A 23,383-nucleotide genomic window follows, 5' to 3' on the forward strand; every position below is an offset into this window, starting at 1 on the left:
CAGTGTGAGTAGATTTTCTCACAGATATCTGTATGTACCAAGTATTTTGTCTATACTGATATCTGTGTAAATCACTTATACACAGATATTCGTAAATAATAGCAAAATTATAATTTTCAAGGTGAGTGTTAATTCATAGAGACATATGTTATAACGACTTCCACACTATTGTCTATGTGAATGTGAAATAGCTACTAATATTTGTATGAAGTTTTACACAGTCATCTATGGCAGCTGCTACTTTCCCACAGATATCCGTGTGAATATTTGATTGACATATGGACATGACATGTTTTTATCTCACACGGATATCAGTTTGCATTATTATTGTTAATACACACAGATATCAGTGTTCATAGAGAAATGTGAAAAATAGACTGATATTTGTATGAATATTTATACAGTTATCTGTAGCAATTGCTACTTTGTCACACACATTCGTGTGAGAATTTGTTTGACATATGTGTGAATAGCTCACACGGATATCAGAGCCTGAAGTGTAGCAGACACGGAGATCAGTGTGAATGTGTAATCATCACTACCGAGGATGTATTTTTTTAAGGGGAAATGATACCCAATTTCAGCTTAAAAATTGCCCACTTGCTCCACTAACAGTTTTTTAACCTCATTTACCCAAAACACTCTAAGGGATTATTTCCCTAATACCCAATTAATTCTTTTTTTATTCTTTTTATTTATTTTTGAGACTTTTTTGCCCTCTCCTTCTTTCTCACTTAGAGAGAGAAGTCATCATCCACCTTGCTATGCTCCGGTGACCTGTGGCTGGCCGCTGTCTCCCGCGACCGGAGTCCCGCGTCCAGTCACCGGAATCCCGAATCCGACTGCCGGACTCTGGTGACCGGATTCCGACTTCTGATTTTATTACCCTCCAATAATACTTAGTAATCATATTATTGCCCCCCAATAATCATATTATTGCACCCTAATAGACTTGTTATTAGGGATCAATAATTAGTGAAAAATGAAGATGTTTTGAATTTTGAAAGCTTTCGGAGGTTTATCCAAATAAATAATTTTATTATTTCCCCCCAATAATCTTATTATTGCCCCAATAAACATTTTATTGCCCCTCAGTAATCTTATTATTATCTTCCAATAATCTTATTATTGCCCTCCAATAATCATATTATTACCCTCCAATAATCATATTATTGTCCTTAAGTGAATTGCATAAACTCCCAAAACCAACACTACAGACACAATTGATCAATTTGTATGTACACGTTCACTTTTTTTTCCTTTCTCATTCTCGGAGCTCACAGTATATATAAAAAAAAAAAAAACAGATGTACCTTCAATAGAACCTTTTTTTCCTTTCTTTCTGGGCTTTTGCCCCCATTTTGCAAAAAAAAAAAAAAAAAAAAAAACTTTGGGTACCCATACACTATTCGAGGGTGTTCCCTTCGATGCTGAAATCCACTAGCTGCGAAATTGGTTATCGCCGACGGCAGCGTTCCTTCCAAAAGGTTGTGATCTAGCGCAGATGTTCGCCAGAACCTGACCAGAAAACTCGCTGCACGACAGTTGATGAGCTGAAGCTGAGTCAGTTGGGGATGCTCCTCAGATTCTCGTCGGAGAGAGAGAGGAATAGAGAAATTGGATCTGGAAGGAGGAGAGAGATAAAGAGGGCCTGGAGACGAACTCGGCGTAGAAGATGAAGGACTGGAAACGAACTCGGCGTCGAAGATAAGGGTCTGGAAACGAACTCGAGTCGAACTGGTGACTGGAGAGAATTGAGCGTTGATGACTTCGAAGGTGGCCATAGAGAAACTGGCGGCGAGGTCGACGGAGGGCGGTGTCGTCGTCTTCAGGCCGAGAGAAGCAGGCGGCCTTGTCGACTGAGGGCATCGTCGCCATCGTTGCACCGGATATGGTGATCGGAGATCAGAGAGAGAGAGGATCGGAGATCAGAGAGAGAGAGATCGGATCTGGAATGAGGAGAGAGATAAATACTGAGATTTTGTAATTTCTTAATTAAGTTATGGGTAAAATGGTTGATTTCTGTTAAATTGGGTAGGTGGGAACAAAAATTTATTGTTAGAGTAAGTGGGATAATTTTGGTTTATTTTTGTACTTTTGGTCAAGACCCTTTTTTTTAACTTTTATAGATTTCTGTTGATGCTCGTCCGTTTTTCACATCAACTGTTCATATGAAGTTGATCAGTTCATTCTTCTATTAAATCAATGCTAGGTGGTCCTCAGGATAAGTAAAGATAGAAACTTTTTCTCCATCACACGGCTCTCAACAACACCACCTAGAACCAAAGCCATATCCACTCTCTCTCTTTCTCCAAGTCTTATTAGAGATAAGATCTATCTCTTTTTTTCAATTGTCTACCAAGCACAGGTAAATCTATACCATTGCAAAAAGCACAAGCAGATTAAGATTTGTAGCTCTAGCTTCTTGCATCTATTATTGAATCCCAGATCTCTCTCTCTCCCTAGATCTCTACAGGTTCAAAGGTGTTTTCTTCCGAATCTCTATCGTTCCAGATATCTCTCTCTCTGTGACCTTGCCAAAATGCAGTGCTGGATCCTTTGGTTGCTGTTATTTCTCAAAGAACAGTTGGGTCCTTTTCCATCAAGTGTTCACCACGGGACCATATCCAAGGTATAAATTAGCCAATTTCTATGATCTTTATGCTCAATTTCTGTTTTGATCTTTTTGCCTTAAACTTTCTTCTTGTTTTGAATCAAGATGAGTTTTTTTTTTTTTTTTTTAAATATTTGTAACCCCCACTATCTAGGCCTCATCATATGGCCTTTGGGCCCTAAGCCCGGCCGGCCTGTAGGGCCGAAGCCCGGCCCGGCCCTTCCATTAGGGCGGGCCGGCCCGACCCTTTTTTATTTAGGGTAGGGTATGGGTCACACAAATAAAGCCCGGCCCTACCCTACGGCCCGGCCCGATTGAGCCCATAAGGGCTAGGCCCGGCCCGGCCCTTAAAGCCCGGCCCTAAAATTTATATTTTATTTTTGTTATTTTCTATTACATGTGTTATATGTATAAAACTATGGAAGTGTAGAAAATTATTTCAATCTACCATATTAGGAAATTAGTCTTTTAAATTGAGCCATATTTTGAGAAGAAAAAAATAATTTTTTTTAAAGAATTAACCGTTAATTCGGCAAAACGCCGCCGTTTTAATATAATCTTATGGGTATTTTAATATTTACCAATAATTACTGTTAACTAATTAACTGTAATAATTACAAAGCTATTATTTCAAATTGGACAATATATTCATGTAATACCAATTTTGAAATAAATCAAGTAATCAACATAACTAAAAATAATCAATTGGTCGAGTTAAAACCTTTTTACCAATGTAATGTTAACTTCTTAATGAGCAAAATGGGGGACGAAATGGAATTTTTTAAAATGAACCGCTGGATGTTGTTTGCATATGAATATATGTTACTGGTAGAAATTTCAACAATTTCCGCATTCGGTTGGACCTCGATCTACCCGGTCAACTCAATACCCTAAATAGAACATAAAACAAATATGCTCTTAACCAGTCCTTGGCAATTCACTTTTTTCGATCTTTCAGCTCCCACACTCTCATGGGTAGGGGGTCTACTTATGGATGTCAAAATTCCACAACGTTTGTCCGCGCATGGTGCCGCTCCCCTTAGGGAAGTTTGCTTGTGCAAAGCGTTGACCGCTCCGTTAGGTGCCTTATTCACGGCGGATCGGCCTAATTTCTTTACACAATACCTATCACTATTGTATAAACATATAAGAATTTTCCGATTGATCGATTTTCATTTCAAAATTTTTGGATCGCACATAATCCTTATATGTCTTGTAATGTAGTATAACTAGTTTATTAGGCTTGTTACCCTCCATGAGCAAAATGGGGGACGAAATAGAATTTTTTAAAATGAACCGCTGGATGTTGTTTTCATATGAATATATGTTAGTGGTAGAAATTTCAACAATTTCCTCATTCGGTTGGACCTCGATCTACCTGGTCAACTCAATACCCTAAATAGAACATAAAACAAATATGCTCTTAACCGGTCCTTGGCAATTCACTTTTTTTGATCTTTCAGCTCCCACACTCTCATGGGTAGGGGGTCTACTTATGGATGTCAAAATTCCGCAACGTTTGTCCGCGCATGGTGCCGCTCCCCTTAGGGAAGTTTGCTTGTGTAAAGTGTTGACCGCTCCGTTAGGTGCCTTATTCACGGCGGATCGGCCTAATTTCTTTACACAATACCTATCACTATTGTATAAACATATAAGAATTTTCCAATTGATCGATTTTCATTTCAAAATTTTTGGATCGTACATAATCCTTATATGTCTTGTAATGTAGTATAACTAGTTTATTAGGCTTGTTACCCTCCATGAGCAAAATGGGGGACGAAATGGAATTTTTTAAAATGAACCGCTGGATGTTGTTTTCATATGAATATATTTTAGTGGTAGAAATTTCAACAATTTCCGTATTCGGTTGGACCTCGATCTACCCGGTCAACTCAATACCCTTAATAGAACATAAAACAAATATGCTCTTAACCGGCTTGGCAATTCACTTTTTTCGATCTTTCAGCTCCCACACTCTCATGGGTAGGGGGTCTACTTATGGATGTCAAAATTCTGCAACGTTTGTCCGCGCATGGTGCCGCTCCCCTTAGGAAAGTTTGCTTGTGCAAAGCGTTGACCGCTCCGTTAGGTGCCTTATTCACGGCGGATCGGCCTAATTTCTTTACACAATACCTATCACTATTGTATAAACATATAAGAATTTTCCGATTGATCGATTTTCATTTCAAAATTTTTGGATCGCACATAATCCTTATATGTCTTGTAATGTAGTATAACTAGTTTATTAGGCTTGTTACCCTCCATGAGCAAAATGGGGGACGAAATGGAATTTTTTTAAAATGAACCGCTGGATGTTGTTTTCATATGAATATATGTTAGTGGTAGAAATTTCAACAATTTCCGCATTCGGTTGGACCTCGATCTACCCGGTCAACTCAATACCCTAAATAGAACATAAAACAAATATGCTCTTAACCGGTTCTTGGCAATTCACTTTTTTCGATCTTTCAGCTCCCACACTCTCATGGGTAGGGGGTCTACTTACGGATGTCAAAATTCCGTAACGTTTGTTCGCGCATGGTGCCGCTCCCCTTAGGGAAGTTTGCTTGTGCAAAGCGTTGACCGCTGTGTTGGGCGCCTTATTCATGGCAGATCGGCCTAATTTTTTTACACAATACCTAATTACCTATCAATGTTGTATAAACATATGAGAATTTCAGATTGGTCGATTTCCATTTCAGAATTTTTGGATCACATATAATCCTTATATGCCTATTAATGTAGTATAACTCGTTTATTAGGCTTGTTATCCTCCATGAGCAAAATGGGGGACGAAATGGAATTTTTTAAAATGCACCGTTGGATGTCGTCCGTATATGAATATATGGTAGTGGTAAAAATTTCAGTGACTTCCACCTTCGGTTGGATCTCTATCGACCCGATCAACTCCATACCCTAAATAAAACCTAACACAAATATGCTCATAACCGAGAATTTGCAATTTTTTTTTTTTTTTGATCTATCAGCTCCCACACTCTCATGGGGAGGGGGTCTATCACCTGCTGTCAAAATACGGGGATGTTTGTCCGCAAAAGGTGCCGCTCCCCTTACGGAAGTTTGCTTATACAAAGTGTTGACCGCTCCGTTTGGTGCCTTATTTAATGCAGATCGGCATAATTTTTTTACACAATACCTACTATTTTGTATATGCATATGAGCATTGTCATGTTATAAGTTACAAGTGTGTGTGTGTATTAAATATGTTCAATAAAAAACAATGAGTCTTTTATTACCAATATATACCATTAAACCATATTTTGAGAAGAAAAAATAATGTTTTTTTTTTTGTTAAACAAAATAAGGCCCTTTTTTGGCCCATTTCGGCCCTATTTGACCCTATTCGAGGGCCGGCCCGACCCGGCTCTTTCGGCCCTAACGGATCGGGCTTTTCGGGCGGGTAAGTGTTAGCATATTTAAGCCCTGGCCCGACCCTACCCGGCCCTAAATTTTGTTGACTTTGACTAGGCCCGGCCCGGCCCTACCCTAAGCCCTAAAATTTAGGGTAGGGCCGGCCCTAGCCTGGCCCATGATGACCCCTACCACTATCAATATAGTGTCAGATTTTGAAGTTTATGGGGGGGGGGGGGGTGTTACGCCTTGTATAGTGAGATGGATGAGATTTTGTGGTAAGAGTAACTCCTCTGTTTTTGAAATTTATGCAGTAAAATTGACCAATCAAGAGTATGATTTCAGAAGATGTATGAAGATTGAATTGGCAGAAAGAGATCGCTCATCAGGATCTTGCAGAGACACTTCAAGTGTAGCAGTATTAGAGGACAATTTATTAAAGGTCTCTGTCTTTGAGCTTTCTAGAGTGAGATCAATGGTAGAAGCTCAGAATGAAGATAATATCATTTTGCAAATAAAAATTATAGAAATTAAAAGAAACTATCCTATACAAAATGAAAATATTTGGTGAACAGTACGTAATAGTTGGGTTTTTGAGTTCTTCACACGGATGTGAAATAGTAGTTTATAATTTAATATTATCATCAACTCACACTAACTTATCAAATTAAAATTAATCAGGAAAAGTGAGTGGGGCCCGTGTAAATGTTCACACAGACTCTTTTATCTGTGTGGAGAGACCAAAGACCACCCACCCAAATGCCACAGAAAACAAATCTGTGAATGTAGGGTAGGCAATCAGTGTGTGTAGAGTGTAATACATACAGATCGCAATCAGTGTGTAATGAGTTATTTGCTAGTAGTGTTTTGTGGTCTCCAGAGTTGGCCGGAGACCCGCTAGAGAGGAGAGAGAGAATGATTGTTGACTTTTTACTCTAGTGGCATTTCTGTAAATATGTTGATTTTTATATCCAAAATATAACATCATTTTTAATCTAGTGGCCTTACGAAATAAAAAACTAGTTGGTGCATATTCAAACATGCACTTATATGTAATTAACCCTTGATTATAGGCATCCGGGTTTGATGTTTTGATTGCAGCACAAGTTTAGGGGCAAAATGGGAAGATGAAATAAGACAAACTCCGTCTGTTTTGATCTCCGTTTGGTCATCCCTTGGTCAACTAAACTAAGTGGCTAGAATGCTGGCAGCCATTCGGTGGAAGTTTCACTTGGTGCCTAGTTAATGATATCCATACTTTGATTTTGTTCCTAAACTTGCTTAGTTGTTATGATTAGTGGAAGTTGTGCTTCTTAAGGCACTTCGGTGCACACAAGGAGTGGAGCTGTCAAATATTGTTGCTAAATGCCCAAGTGACACCGGCCGCACTTGAGAGTTGAAGAGAAAAATCTTGGTCACCCCATCTTTTTGTAGAGAGTAGTTGACCAAGATTGAGGAAAGACAAGAAGATTACACTAACCAAAGAGGAGCTGTATTTTAGTAACTGGTCGATCGATTTTTGTATACTAATGTTATATACTGATGCCATAGGGTAAGCATTCAGCCTAGTATGAGCGTGAGAGTTCTGAATGTATAGAATCCGCTAGCCTGATATGCACCGAACTAGTGGTGTTCACCTGGTCAGTTGCTGACCAAATAATTTATGCTCAATAACCCTTAGATTTACATCCAAGGGTGAAAAACAAAACACCTCAATTTAAAAATAATTCTCTCCGCCATTGGATTTACATCCAACGGTGATTGAGCATTATTTTCTTGGTCAGCAACTGACCAGGTGAACATTTTCGCGCACTGATATTAGGTTATTATTTCCTAGAATCCCATAGTCTGGTATGGCAATTATCAAGAAAATAGTTTCATAACAATTACATGAGAGAATAAAAGAAAGTAACCAATGAATAACAGTCATATGAGATTAAAACCGTTCTCGTCCAGTAAAAGATATGAATTCAAATGTCTCAAGAATGCAGATCGCTCCAACTCTGGCATTTCACAACTTTCTGGCTTCCACCGGTATCCCTCAAAAGAAATTACAGAAATGTTAAGAGATGAATAAGGTGGTTTAACAGACCAAACTCCAGTATTATGCACACATATTCTGTACTTCATATTCCCATTCCGAGAGAGTTTCAAAATATCCAGATCATTACCAAGAAACACAACTGGGGTAGATATCTGAAGTTCAAAATTTGATCTTGTTCATGACTGGTCTATGTTCGTAGACCTTCGTGTGTTTCAATAACTATTGGGGAGTGAAATCGATCGACACTTCCCATTTTACAAACACTCCCTTTTTTTATTTATTTTGGTTGAAATTTTGATAAGGAGACAAAATTCAAGTCATTAAGAACAAAATTTAGGTTATTAAACATTCTAAAAAAAATATTAATAATAAAAATGTAGTGTGGATTCTAAAATAAGGAATGTGGATTTCATTCCCCTATCTATTTTGATAGTTTAGGTATTTTCTGGGCCCTGAACCTTGGACAGAGTTTTTTAGGTATGTGATTGAATTTAATTCTTATAAGAGAATGGATTGATTGTGCTATGTTCATGAAATGTTTTCATATTGTAAAATGTAAACTTTCTGTTGGCCGGTGTGGAAAGATTCTGTAGAAGATTTCCTCCCCCACTTTTTTTTACCTAGAGCGAGAATGAAATCTTTGCGGTCAAAAAATTGGTCAGCGAACCACGATGTTTGATCTTGTCTCTAGCAAGTCAGACTTGAAAATGGAGGCAGCACCTGTAATAGGCACGCCGATGACTAAGTCTGTACTAGTTTGAGTTGTAGTGAGTGTAGATGAGGTTGATTGCGTACCTCGAATATTCACTCCGTCAAGTATTTATATGCAAGCTCGAGCTAATATTCCGACTAGTGCACGTAGTGGCAGTGGCGGAGCCAGAAATCAGAAATTTTAGTTTGCTGGGGCACAAACAAAAAAATATTAATCATAGCAAAACATTAAAAAAATATATATATGTAATCTATATATTACAACGGTACATAATTTTCTTCGACGAGATTTCATTGATGTGAAAACCACATGAAAATTATAGAAAATAGAGCTAGAAGAAGCCTATAGTACGTACATTAGTATTGTATTGTATGGAGATTTCATATGTATTGTATATTAATATTGTATGGTATAGAGATTTGTATATTGTCCCCTTTATATACCCAAAAAAAAAAGGTAAAGTACACTGCAAGAGTTGAACCAGGGACTTGGTGTCCACAACCAAAACTGCTGGCCACTCTGCCAAATTGGGATCTAATGATTTATGTAATCTAAGTTGTATTTGTATCAATCTCAGTGGGGCACGGGACCCACTAGGCCCCTATGTGGCTCCACCTCTGCGTAGTGGTGCGTAAGTCATGCGTGAGTGGACCCATGACGCCACTCTTTGGATAGTATGGGAAAGTGTTTCTGCTTGCTTTGGACTCATATGAGCAAATAAGCCGCTGACTGATTCTGCTTCATTATGATCAACGATTCTTCTTCGAAGGGATTGTGCCTTGAATAGATTGTATCTCAAAGAGATTGTACTTCACTTGGATCTTTCCTTGAGCAAATATCTCATAACTCATATCCTCTTTGAAGGTTTTTGTCCTATCGAGATCCTCCTCGGCAAGTTATTTATTCCTCGACCGAATATTTCCATCTCGAGTCTAGACCGGATATTCCCGCCTCAACCGAATATCTCCACCCCGACCAAATATTACCTCCTCGACTAGATATCTCCATCTTAACAGGATATTTTTTATTTTTGTTTTGTTGAGAACAAGTAAGATGGGTGGTTCTAGTACGTTGGACCTCCATTTTATTCACTGTCAATAAACTTTGTCAACTCATATGAAAAGACAAATAAGAACAAAGAAAAAAGATAATTAGAACAGTGGATTGATACTGTCAATAAACTTTGTCAACTCATGTGGATTGATACTGTTCTATGTTCTATTAGAACAGTGCGCTATTCTATTCTTTTACATGGTACACCTACAGGTTACATTACTCCATCCAGAGGAATTAGACAAGGGGACCCTCTCTCTCCATACTTATTCATTTTTGTGTGTTGAAGGCGTTTCTTCTCTTATTTCTCATGCAGTCACTCAGGGATCACTGAAAGGGTTGCGTATGAGTCCTGGGGCCCCAGTTGTTCATCATTTGTTATTTGCAGATGATAGTTTTTTATTTGGGGAAGCATCGGTTTCAGAATGTGCTACCCTCAAGTCCATCCTGAATGTTTACGAGCGTGCTTCTGGTCAAAAGATTAACCTGGATAAAAGCAGTGTTGTTTTCAGTAAGAATGTGCATCTTGATGTCAAAGGTAATTTAGCTTCTATTTTAGGGGTGCAATGTGTCGAGGATCATGGCAGATATCTAGGGCTACCCCTTCATGTGGGGAAATCAAAAACAACAATTTTCTCTTACTTAAAGGAAAGACTAACAAAGAAGCTGATCAGCTGGCGCACCAAAATCTTGAGTTCTGCTGGTAAGGAGATTCTAATTAAGGCTGTGGCTCAAGTTATTCCAACTTATGTTATGAGTTGTTATATGCTTCCTAAAGGTCTCTGTGACGATTTGCATCAACTTTGTGCTCAATTCTTTTGGGGAGGTTCAGATTCTAATCGCAAAATTCACTGGAGGTCTTGGGAAAGGATATGTCTGTCTAAAAGTGAGGGAGGTCTAGGCTTCAAGAATCTGCATGCCCATAATTTATCTATGCTTGCAAAACAGGGGTGGAGGCTAATCACTAATCCTAACTCATTACTGTCTCAATTGCTTAAGGCTAGATACTTTCCAACTGGTTCTTTTCTAGATGCGGATATGGGGGATTCCCCTTCCTTTGCATGGAGAAGCATTATGGAAGCTAGAACTGTGATTCAGGCTGGCTTACTTTGGCAGGTTGACACCGGCACCTCAATCAATGTTTGGAATGATCAGTGGATTCCAAACATTTCTCATCATCACTTGCGCAGACCGTTTGCTTGTGACATTGAGTCTGTCTCTTCTTTGTTTGATGCAGCTACTAGGAGTTGGAGGTTGGATGTTCTACAACCTCTATTTTCTCCGGAAGTTGTTGATGCCATTTTGTGTATTCCTCTCAGTAGCAGAGATAGGAGAGATAGCCTGAGTTGGAAGTTTGAGAAGAAAGACAGGTTTTCTACTAAATCTGCCTACTTTGTAGCTAGGAATATGGTGATGGGGGATTTCTTTGCTTCTTCCTCTCTTGGTGACCCTTTCAGTACTCTTTGGAAGACATTATGGAAAGCTAATATCCCCGGGAAGGTTTCTATTTGTATCTGGAGAGCATGTCACAATGTGCTACCAACAAGAGAGAGTTTAAGCAAGAAGGGCTATACTGGTGATATGGGCTGTTTGCTTTGTTCACACCAGTTAGAGAGTGTTGGACATGTGCTTTGTGGTTGTCCTACTACACAGGAAATCCTTGCAGCTCCTCCTTTTTCCATTCAGGTTCCTATTACTCCTTCTTTTATTTTCAAGGAATGGTTACTAGAACAGGCTTCCAGTCTCTCATCAGATATTTTTTCTAATTTGCTGATGATTCTATGGGGGCTTTGGAAGAACAGAAATGATAAACTATGGAATGATAATGTTAAACAAGCACCAGTAATTGTTGCTTGTACTATGGCTTGGTATGAAGAGTTTCTTCAAGCTAACAGAAGCATGACACCGGTAACCTACAAGAGGACAAAAGCTACAACATACTGGTCCCCTCCCATGGTTGGTATGTTGTGCTTGAACGTTGATGGTGCTTATGTTTCTTCATTACAACATGGAGGCATAGGAGGTATTCTGCGTAATGAGAAGGGTGAGTTTATCGCTGGCTTTGCGTATAGGGTGCCTAATGTGTCTTCTGCTTATCATACTGAGTTGCTTGCTATTAAATCTGGATTGGAGATCATCCAGGTACTTGGTTTGTCCAATATTGCTTTAATGAGTGATTGTTTAGAGGCTGTTAAGGCTGTGACAGAAGAGGACCAAGATTTATCTTCTTTGGGAACTATTGTTGAAGATATTAAAGGTTTGCTAGGTGAATTGCAGTCTATAGGTGTTCATCATACTTATAGAACTGCTAACCATATTGCTCATAGATTAGCAGGTCTTGGTTTTGATTCTGACATTCATATGGAATGGTTCTTTCAAGCTCCAGAGTCTGTTATGGATGCCCTACAGTACGATTGCAATCGTATGAATCATTAATACAATTTCATCTTTACTTCAAAAAAATAATAATAATAATAATTAAGGAATTTTTTTATATTCTTATATAATTTTATAATTTATTTAAAACAATTAAGTAAAAATAATTAATTTCTATACATTGTCCCATCATTTAATACAAAAATAAATTCAAAATAATCTGATTTGAAATTTCCTTAAACTAAATTCATTGAATATTTAGGTGTAGTTATTACTAATTAAGATCCAAAATCAACTCCTTTTAATTTGATTAATCAATATATATATAGGGTTAAATACTTGTTACTCCTCAAACTTTTGCCCGAAAAACAGTTTAGTCCCTCGCCTTTCAAATTAAACTGGATAGTCCTTATTCTTTCTAATTCTCACACAACAGGTCCAAAACAGGTCTAAAATGACTATTCTACCCCCAAGATCTTTTTTTTATTTTTTCTCTCTTTTTCTAATTTCTCTTTGTCTTTTTCTTCTCTTTTTTTTTTTTTTTTTTTTTTTTTTTTTTTTCTGGTTCTCCCTCTCTCTCTCTCTAAGCTCGTATCTCTCTCTCCCCGACGACTCCTACTGTCCCTCCCCTGCCCAAAACCCGACTTTGACTCCCACTCTTCCCCCAGCCCAGCTCCTCTCTCTCTCTCCAAGCTCGTATCTGACCTCTACTCTGCCCACACTTGCTCCACCGCCTCCGGCTCAAGTGCACCCCTGCTTCTCCTTCATCACCCACTGCCTCCTCTCCTTTCTCTCCCATTTAATTCGCAGTCCCCGATTTAATGGCCTCCGAAGACTCCTACTGTCCCTCCCCTGCCCAAAACCGGACTCCGACTCCGACTCTTCCCCCAGCCCAGATCCTCAACCTCTCCTTCAACCAGGACCACAGCTGCTTCGCCGCCGGCATCAACCTCGACTTCCGCATCTACAAATGCGACCCCTTCCGTGAGATCTTCCGCCGCGACTTCGGCCCACGCGGCGCCGTCGGATTGGTCCAGATGCTCTTCCGTTACAACATCCTCACCATCGTCGGCGACGACCCCAACCCCCTCTGCGCCCCCAACAAGGTCATGATCTAGCATAAGTGAGCTCTCCTTCCGCTCTGAGGTCAAGGCCGTCAAGCTCCACTGTGACCGCTTCGTCGTCGTTCTAGTCCAGAAGATCTTCTACAATTTCACCGATTTGAAGCTTCTCCAGGCGCAGATCGATCTGTGGAGAGGGAGAGAGAGAAAAGTACAAAAGAGAAGAAAAAAAAAGAGAGAAAAATTAGAAAAAGAGAGAGACAAAAATAAAAAAAAGATCATGGGAATAGTCATTTTAGACATGTTTTGGACCTGTTGTATGAGAATTAGAAAGAATAAGGACTATCCAGTTTAATTTGAAAGGCGAGGGACTAGACTGTTTTTCGGGCAAAAGTTTGAGGAGTAACAAGTATTTAACCCATATATATATATATATTGGTGTTTTTGTATACTTTAGGGAAAAATGAGTTTTTTTTTTAATCTAATAGCTTCCCTAAATCTATCTTTTTCTTTGCTAACAGCAATTGCTAGTTCTTTTGGGTCCTTGACTCAAAATACCAAAATTGATCAAAATTATCTCACTTACCCCAGCAACAGATTTTTATTCTCACTTACCCATTTTAAAATAAAATGGTCATTTGCCATTCGTATAATTAAGAAATTGCATCATGCCACTGTTTCCTCTCTCTCTCTCCCCAACGCAGCGATGGTGTCCACGTCTGAAAAAGCCAAAGAAGCTCTGATCGCCGATCGCATGTTGTCGATTGCTTTCAGTTTGCTCTCCCTTACTCTTCTCTGCTTTCTTTGAACTCGTATTGGTGAATTGATGGAGGAACCGCCAGAAATCAACGACCACCATGGCTTGGGTTTTGAATGTTTTGATGGGCAAGTTGATGGACAGAGTTCCAAACTCCCATGGCTTGGTGCCATAAATGTTGAGTTTCCTTCTCTCTCAGACTCGATTCTCAGTCTTCGACTTGTTGCGATCTGGACTAGAATTGGGTGACTTCACCATAGTTCGAGTCGGTTATTGTCTTACAGAGGAGTGGCGAACTAGTAAACGGGGTGAGGACCAAATCAAGGAACCAGAGATGGAGTTGTTCGAGAGGTCGAGGTTCTGGAGGTGTGGGAGGTTACAGATCGACGGCGGGAGTTGACCAGCGAAGGGAGATGATGTGGGTGCCCAAATCATTTTTTTTTTGGGGATAGAATAGGGTAGAAGGCCAAAAGGAAAGAAAAAACAATAAAAAAATGTTCTATTGGGGGGGGGGGGGGCAATAAAGGTCTAATGGGGGGCAAAAAATGTTTTGGATTGATGTAATTTCCTCTTTTTTTTTCCTTAATCAAAGTTTTAGTTGTCTAATTTTACGGAGATTAGCTCTCATTCCGGCCACCGAAAGTTATTATGGGGAAATAGACGTCTATTGGTAGCAATACAGGTTTATTCAGGGGCCAATAAACCTCTCCGATCCCATATGATATCTTCAACAACTACTTTGGAGACTTCCGGGGAGGTTTCATAAACCTCTATTGCCCCCCAATAAACTTCTATTGGGGGCAATAGATTTCCCCTCTATTGGGGGCAATAGACATCTATTTGGGGGCAATAAATATTTCTGGCGACCTATGAGATCTTCGACGACCTCTTTGGGGAACTTCGGCGAGGTTTTCAGAGAAGTCTAGTGGGCGGCGGCCGATGACAGGAATCTGGTGAAGTCTCCTATGGTTTCTCTCTCTCTAAGTAATAAAGGGCGAGGGTAAAATAGTCTCAAAAAAAAATTTAATGGGGTATTAGTGAAGGCTTCCTTAGAGTGTTTTGGGTAAGGGAGAATTAAAAAAACTTAATGGGGCAAGTGGGAAAACAATCCTTAGAATGAGGTAAATGGACAAAATCCTAGCCGCTGCGGCTACAGAATATGGGATCTTCTCCAATCTCAGCCCTAAGGGGAGAATTGCTCTCCAAACTCTATGGCTTTACGCCCGCCCTCCAGTGCCATCCTTTTCCCGCAACCACTCTGCCATGCCATTTGCCTTGCGCTCCACTTGAGAACGATGATGATCGCTGGAGGGATCTGTTTGAGATCAAGGATAAGAAGGCTTGGTTTTGTGGCTTCCGGATTCAACCACGGAGGGGACGACTCAAACCTTCTGTCACTGTAAGTGTATTTCTGCAATCTCAATGGTCTTGCCATAAGGGTTTGGCTGATGTGGTGTACGTGGACTGCGAAGACAGTAGAGGCGTGTTACAGAACAGTATCTTGGAACCCTTTTGGATCATTTCTGAGTGAGAGGTTTGGCAGTTTGGTGCTGGGCTTGAAGTGGATCGGGGCGAGATCTGCAGGCCACAATGGACGCTGTGCAAAGTGAGCTTTGGAGTGGAATGGTGGAGTTCTCCACCGCACTATGGCTGGAGGTGTGGCCTGGATTGTTACAGCGAAGATAGTGGCAGAAACGCTGGTGGAAGTCAGCGTGGATGTTGACATGAAGCTGGTGATGGCAATGGTTTCAGTGGCATCCGAGATCGATGAAGAAGAATGGGGGCCCCGATCAGGTGGGAGGCCCAACTTCAATTGGGTGCCCAAACAAACTCTAAGGCCCAATTGGGTGCCCAAATCAATTATGAGGCCTATTTTGAGGCCCAACTGGGTGTCCAAAGTTTTTGAGAATGATGCTGGGATTCGGGCCCAAGCGTGGATCAAAAATATGGGCTCTGGTTCTTTATGGTTTTGTATTTGTCCTCAATGTGAAGCAAATATAAGCATGCAAAGCAAAATGAAAGGCATGGAAGTAGAGAGAAGAAAAAACAAAGAAGGTTGAGAAAAGTAGAGAGTAATGAATCCTCTTTGAAGTGCAGTGAAACCTTGCATCAGCCTTACTTTCAAGGCTCATAGCTCATCCATTCAAAACCGTAATCTAAAGGTTCCACTTGGAGATCAAATTTCATATTCAGGGCTTTTCATACACATGTGGCACACATTCCAACTCCAAGGCATGTAAAAACATGGGACTTGCAAAGTTAGCGAAAATGATATAGAAAACTGGCAGAATGTTGATAGAATGACCTTCGTCCATTCAAACCTGAATACCAAAAGCTACAGGGGTCATATTCAGAAACCCTTTAGTATGAATGAAGTAGACATCTGGGGCTTCAAATCCGTATAAGGCATGAGTTATTTGGACCCCGGGAGGTATACCCTGTTTTGCACTTTATGTGGCTTAGCTGCTCATTTTTCTGGTTTCCTCCCCTGACCTTTCTGTACTCAACTTGAAATTCCAGACGCTATGAGACTCAGATTCTGAATCTTCCAAGGCATTCAAAAATAGACTCTTGGGGTGACGGATCTATATATGGTGCGTCTTTTGATTCCAATTGAGCTGTAAACGGTAGCCGTTCAAAATGAATTGATCGGCGAAGCAGAAAAAATGTTTCGCTGAAAGTGAATTTCCTTAAACTTTTCTTTAATTATGTGACTCCATTCATTGGGTTGCCTCCCAAGAAGTGCTTGAATTTAACACCTTTTAGCTAGACGGTACCTCCATTCAGTCCTCAGATTGTGGCGTAGTTTTGAGGGGTAGTTCCTCCACATCATGCTCCACAAACGCTTCATTATAGTGCTTCGAGCGATGACCATTCACATGAACTTGCTTCCTGTATGAAATATAGACTAAACAAATTGATGAAATAATTAAAGAATATACAAGTGTAATTAACGTAAATTTGGATATAAAAAATAAAACAAGTATAAAATGTAAACACAAGTGATTTTGCAATCTCCAGCAAAGGCGCCGAAAATTAAAATGCTAAAAGTAGCACTCAACTTAACCCTGCAAAATGTAGTTGTTAGTATAAAATAAATAAGGACCATTCAAGCAGGGGATTGAGGGTATACAAGTAATCATGTAACAAATAAAGAATTAAAGTACGGTATAAGTATTATTCACAAAAATAAACAGAAGAATAAAAGAATATTGAAAACGTAAAGTAGGGGGGTTTTAAATTGTGTAAAGGAGAAAAATAAAGTAAAACTAAGTATGATTCGGGATTTGCAATGAATGAAGATGTTAAGAATAATTTATCCACCACCACATATGATCAAATCATGATATGCATCCTAATATCCTTTACTATTGTCATGAGAAGATATCAACCGAGAAACAAATATTAAAGCAACCATGTACCTTATTTACTTTTCTTTTACACAATTAATTTAGCAAAGCACTAAACTAACATATTTCGAAACATGCAATCAAGTGATCAAAGCAATCATATCTTAAACAAATTTCGAATCATTAAGAGCAAGTGAAAGTTTGGTCAATATATAATTGTATTTATCCAAGTACACAAAGCATGTCTATTCAATAACACAAACCAATTGATTTCGACCTTTGTCCAAAGCCTTTACCACTTAATTGAATTAGGATCACAAAGCCTAAACCAAATTACTAGCAATCCAATTACATGCAAGTCATTCTAAGTTGCGCACCAAAGAACAAAAAACATATAAAAGTTTTTCATAAAACAAAATCAATTGATCAACTCACATAAGTAGCATAGCAAAGCATTCATAAACACATAAACATGATAATCACATAATATAGGGCTAGCTTCAAAATTGCCCCTAACAAAAGAATTAGTTCCTCATAATTTCAGGAAAAAAAAAAACAAAATACAACTTAGAATAATAAAAATAGATAAAAGAAAAAAGGATGGTGGCGGATGAACAAGAAAGAGGGATAGCAGAGAAGGTAAAGGGTGTGGTGTTTTTCATTGTGTTGCAAAGGCTCTTTATATAGAAATACACAACCCTAGTACCTAAAAAGATAACAAAGTTAAAACAGACTTTTTAGAGGAAATAGCTAAGAAAAGTGTAAGGATTGCACATTATATTTGTCGCATTTTATGCTTATTTCAGGTACCAAGCGACTTAATTCTACGAACGATGTCTATGTTTGACTTTTGTGGTACTAGCAAATCTTCTAGAGTTTCAAGCTATTCTGAAATGGCGGAGCATGATACGACAAATGAGGGGATCTATCTCTATGTACCACTGTGAGTACTACCACATCTTCTTGTTCTGTCCGTAAATGGCAGCAGAAGGGTATGTAATGGCCACTCTAGCTTTAGGCTTGCACAAGTTTCTTATATTTTGATAACACTCCAAAAATACTATCTGGATGTTTTACGATATGATTGCAATCAATCTCTATTGAGTTTCTATCTATAAAGTTATATCCTTGGTTCAAAAATCAATATATATATATATATATATATATTATTTATTTGGGAACCAAAGTCTTAGAATCATCCATATTGCAAAACAAACAAAAATATCTTCTAAAAGAAAAAAGACTATGATCTGGATTAACAAATTAAAAAATCTTTTAAATTGTCTACTCTCCAAGAATCACATTATGGTTCCGCTACTGAAAGTACACCAAATATGTAGACATCTCTTTCACAAAATTCTTCGTGGTTGAACTGATAGAGATAATAAAAGAACAACAAATTGTTGAAGATACAAATTTAATTGTTCAAGGGTGATGTGGTCAAATTAAGTAGGTCTACTTAGCTTTTTAAACATTCAAAAAAGTGAATTGAAGGTTTAATAAGTAGGGGAAATGATCATTTATCCAATTTTAGGCACCAAATTGCCCACTTGCTCCACTAACAGTTTTTTAACCTCATTTACCCAAAACACTCTAAGGGATTATTTCCCTAATACCCAATTAATTCTTTTTATTTTTTTGGGGACTTTTTTGCCCTCTCCTTCTTTCTCACTTAGAAAGATAAGTCTCTCTCTCTCTCTCTCTCTCTCTCTCTCTCTCTCTCTCTCTCTCTCTCTCTCTCTCTCTCTCTCTCTCTCTCTCCCTCCCTCCATCCCTCCAGCAGGTTGCCCACGACGCCGGCTCTAGCCATCGCCGCGCCGAAACTGGTCGTCATGCTCTCCGCGGCTAGGCTCGACGCTAAGCCGACTGTCCTCTTCGCTGAGAAGCTCGGCGAGGCCGGGTTGGACCTTCTGAAGGAATCGACGACCGCCAGTAGAATCGAGTACGTCTGCGATTTGCTTCTATCTCTCTCACCGGCGACTGATCATCACGGAAATCGGAACTTGATTGTATCTCCGGTCCCGGGCTGCAACCGGAGTCGTTGCAATCGGAGTCAAATCAGTGTGAAGGCAAACGGTCAACCAGAATTGTTGCAAAACTACTGGAATTGTGGGCAAAATCATCAACCGGAGTCGAGATTATTGGGGGGCAATAATCTTCCTATTGGGGGACAATAATATGTCTTAATTGTTATAAAGTCTCTATAATTGTGTTCAGTGATATTTTCCTTTGTGTTAAAGACTGCTTCTAATGTGTTTTGGTATTTCTGATATATTATTGGGCGGCAATAATCTGTTTATTGCGGGGCAATGATATATTTGTTTTGTTATTTTTTGCATGAATATGGGTGATCCTTTTGTTGTTAGGTGCATTTATTCTTGTTAAGAGGCCACCCAGGAGGCCTAGGATGAAGCAGTTCAAGTGAAGTGGGGAGTGTGAAAAAAAGCCAATTCGTTGTGGACTTAAATTCACCAAGTATTGAATTTGAATACCTGTACTTTTGTAAACTAATTCAAAACCAAACTGAGTTACTTCTGACCATCTATAAAAAAATTATTGGGGGGCAATAAACTCTTTATGACCCCCCAATAAACCTAATTATGTTGGTTAATGAATCTAGCAGCATTTTGTTGAAATGACCTGTAATAAATGAACCATAGTTAAGACATTATTGCGGGGCAATAATCTGTCTATTGCCTCCCAATAGACCTCCCCAAAAATCACCAGTTTCTATCATTGACAGATTATTGTACTTTAATAAACTCAAAACAACATAAGACTTATCAAAACTCTAATTTCAGTGATTAATTAACCACAGTTAAGAAATTATTGGGGGGCAATAATCTGTCTATTGCCCCCCAATAGACCACAGTTTTGACGTCGTCCGAGACATGCAAGCGAAGCCCAGACTCGATTCCGGCTTGGAGCTTCCCGGACATCTGACAAACAAAACTGGCGAAGCCCAGACCCGATTCCGGCGTGGAGAGTTTCTCGGACATCTGACGAACAAAACCGGCGAAGCCCAGAGGGGTTGGGATCGTGGAGTTGGATGGCGTCATCCTCTAGTGGTCCGACGGTGGGACAGAGCAGCGGCGATGGAGGCTGACATCAATGGTGGCTTAGAGAGAGAGAGAGAGAGAGAGAGAGAGAGAGAGAGATCGATGAGGGGGAGGAGAGAGAGAGATATGAGTGTAATTTGTTAATTAAAATGAGGGCAATACTGTCAAACACTGTTAGATTGGGTAAATGGAGTTAAAAAGCTCTTGATGGAGTAAGTGGGCAATTTTTGGGCTAAAATTGGGTAAGTGGTCACGGCCCCTAACAAGTATAAGATGTCTAAATATCAAATTTGAAGGACTAAGAGTATCTTTAGCAGACTCTCTATTTTGGCTCCTTAGCTATTTTGGATAGCATGTTTAGCTTTTTATATATTTTAGCAGCTGCATCAGACTCCTAAGTGGTTCTCCATTATAACTTTTAGCTATCTCGCTTTTAAATATAGAGAGCGAGATGAGGCTCTATATAATTTAAAACATTCAGTTTGAGTTATTTTATGTAATTTATTAATACATTTAAACTATTTAATCTTCATTTGAAAAATAATATAAATTCAAAACTAGCTAAAATAAATAGCATTGATACATAAGTATTTCTAAAGTGGCTAGCCAAAATGACTTTTTGACTATTCTGGCTAAAATTTGACTAAAAAATAACTGGCATTGCTAAAGGTGCTCTAATTAGAACCACCCAAGAAAGATAATGTATCAGAGGAATGGACAAACTCACAAAAGTCCATTACACAAGAAACTTTTTGTTTTATCTTGTATTCCATAGTCGCATGCCAAGGTATCCAGAAATTATAATATAGTAGGCTGTGTCAGAAACTCTATCGGGGGCTATTGCCAAAGAAATTCAGCTGGCAAGAAACAATTAGAAAGATCGATGATGAGTTGGTTGGCAGACCCATTAACCAACTTCTTCAGCTTCTTGAGTGTGTTGCTTCTCTTAGCTCTGATCAAGGCCTTTCACAAACTATGGTGGACTCCGACTCGCATTCAGAACCTGATGGCTGTGCAGGGAATTCATGGTCCTCCTTACAGACTTATTTATGGGAACACCAAGGAAATCTCCAACATGCAAAAGGAAGCGATGAGCAGGTCCATAAATCTATCACATGATATATTTCCTAGAGTTCAACCTCATATTCACTCATGGACCAAGAGCTATGGTATTTTACAATCTTTTAACTTAACTTCGTTTCTAAATAAACTCTGTTTAAAGATTTAACTTGGTCATTGCTACACAGGGAAGAATTATCTTCAATGGTATGGTCTTCGACCTATTTTGGTGGTTACAGAACCTGAATTGTGCAGAGAGATCCTCAATAACAAAGATGGGGTTTTCCCAAAACAGAAGCCTAGTAACTTTTTGAAGAAGCTGGTAGGAGATTGCATTTCCATCACAGAAGGTGAAAAGTGGGCAAAGTTGAGAAAGTTGTCCAACCATGCCTTTCATGGAAAGAGCTTAACAGTAAGTATTGAACATAATGTTCATGAGGGTAAGAATATTGAATTGCTAATAAGTGCCTTATGGTATTGCGTTATGTTCATAAGGATAAGAATATTGAACTTGCTAATAAGTGCCTGATGATATTACGTTACTAGAATATGCTCCCAGACATGATAGCTAGTGCCGACGCGATGGTAGAAAGGTGGAAAAATCATGAAGGGAAGGAAATTGATGTGTATGAAGAATTTAGATTGTTCACTTCGGAAGTGATATCTAGGACAGCATTTGGCAGCAGCTACTTAGAAGGACAGAACATTTTTGAAATGATGATGAAGTTTTACCCTTTATTGTTCAAAAGCCTTCTCAAAGTCAGGTTTCCTGGAATGAGGTAGCGACCAGCTAGCTTTCCTAATTAGTTTTAACCACGAGTTCTTTCTCTTACTTGTTGAATTTACTTCCGTTTGAACTTGCAGCAAGGTTTTTAGAACCAGTGATGAGATTGAATCAGACAAGCTTGAGAAAGAAATACGGGACTCCATAATGGAGATGGTTAAGAAAAGAGAACAAAAGGCAGTGACTATGAGTGGCGAAGAAGAAAGCTTGGGAAGTGATTTTCTAGGATTGCTTTTGAAGGCTCATCATGGTGCCAATGAGAAAAATCGGATTTCAATGAACGAATTAGTTGAAGAGTGCAGGATATTTTACTTTGCTGGACAAGAGACCACTAATACTCTACTTGCTTGGACTGTTGTTCTTCTGGGACGACATCAAGAATGGCAAGAGGAAGCGAGAAAAGAAGTCCTACAATTATTTGGGAAACAAAATCCAAATCCTGATGGCATTTCAAAACTCAAAATAGTAAGAAAATCTATGATTCAATTTTAATTTATGCTTCTCTGTGTGGCAGAAATGTTCAAAGTAAGTTGAAACTCTTATACTCTATTTTGATGCATGCAGATGAGCATGATCATCAATGAGACTCTAAGGCTGTATACTCCTGGTGATCTGATGGGAAGGACAGTTGCAAGGGAAGTTAGACTGGGAAAACTCCTACTTCCTGCAAATGTTGAATTGCATGTCCCACCTTTAGCACTTCACCATGATCCTCAGTTATGGGGACAAGATGCTGCACTTTTTAAACCAGAACGATTCTCTGAAGGGGTTGCTAAAGCTACAAAGGATAATATGGCCTCATTCATGCCATTTGGATTGGGACCTAGAATGTGTGTGGGTATCAACTTTGCTGTCACTGAAGCAAAGATTGCTCTGTCAATGATTCTACAACGCTACTCATTTACCCTTTCCCCAGGTTATGTCCACTCGCCTTCTCAGTTTGTTACTATTCGTCCACAACATGGAGTTCAAGTAATTCTACAGTCACTTTGAGCTGTGAAGACCAGAACTCCCCATAGAATCTTGCAGTTGGTGTACTAGACATGCTAGCTTATAAAAATGCATCTGCTAAACTGATTGTCAAGAATAGTTGCTTATACGCCATCTCCAACCTAAATAAATAAAACATCACATTTCTGAGTTCA

The 23,383-nt window shown here is 39.1% G+C and overlaps 1 protein-coding gene across 1 annotated transcript; it reads left to right on the forward strand.

The window, feature by feature from the left end:
- The first annotated feature begins 21,148 nt into the window (after window positions 1–21,148).
- LOC112173641 (cytochrome P450 CYP749A22) lies at window positions 21,149–23,383 on the forward strand. The gene is made up of 5 exons (XM_024311330.2): window positions 21,149–21,564; window positions 21,643–21,866; window positions 22,001–22,233; window positions 22,319–22,703; window positions 22,803–23,383. The coding sequence occupies exons 1-5, from the start codon at window positions 21,279–21,281 to the stop codon at window positions 23,229–23,231; spliced, it is 1,557 nt and encodes a 518-aa protein (XP_024167098.1). The 5' UTR covers window positions 21,149–21,278; the 3' UTR covers window positions 23,232–23,383.

Source organism: Rosa chinensis, chromosome 1 (genome assembly GCF_002994745.2).
Source record: "Rosa chinensis cultivar Old Blush chromosome 1, RchiOBHm-V2, whole genome shotgun sequence".
In the NCBI taxonomy this organism is placed as follows: domain Eukaryota; kingdom Viridiplantae; phylum Streptophyta; class Magnoliopsida; order Rosales; family Rosaceae; genus Rosa; species Rosa chinensis.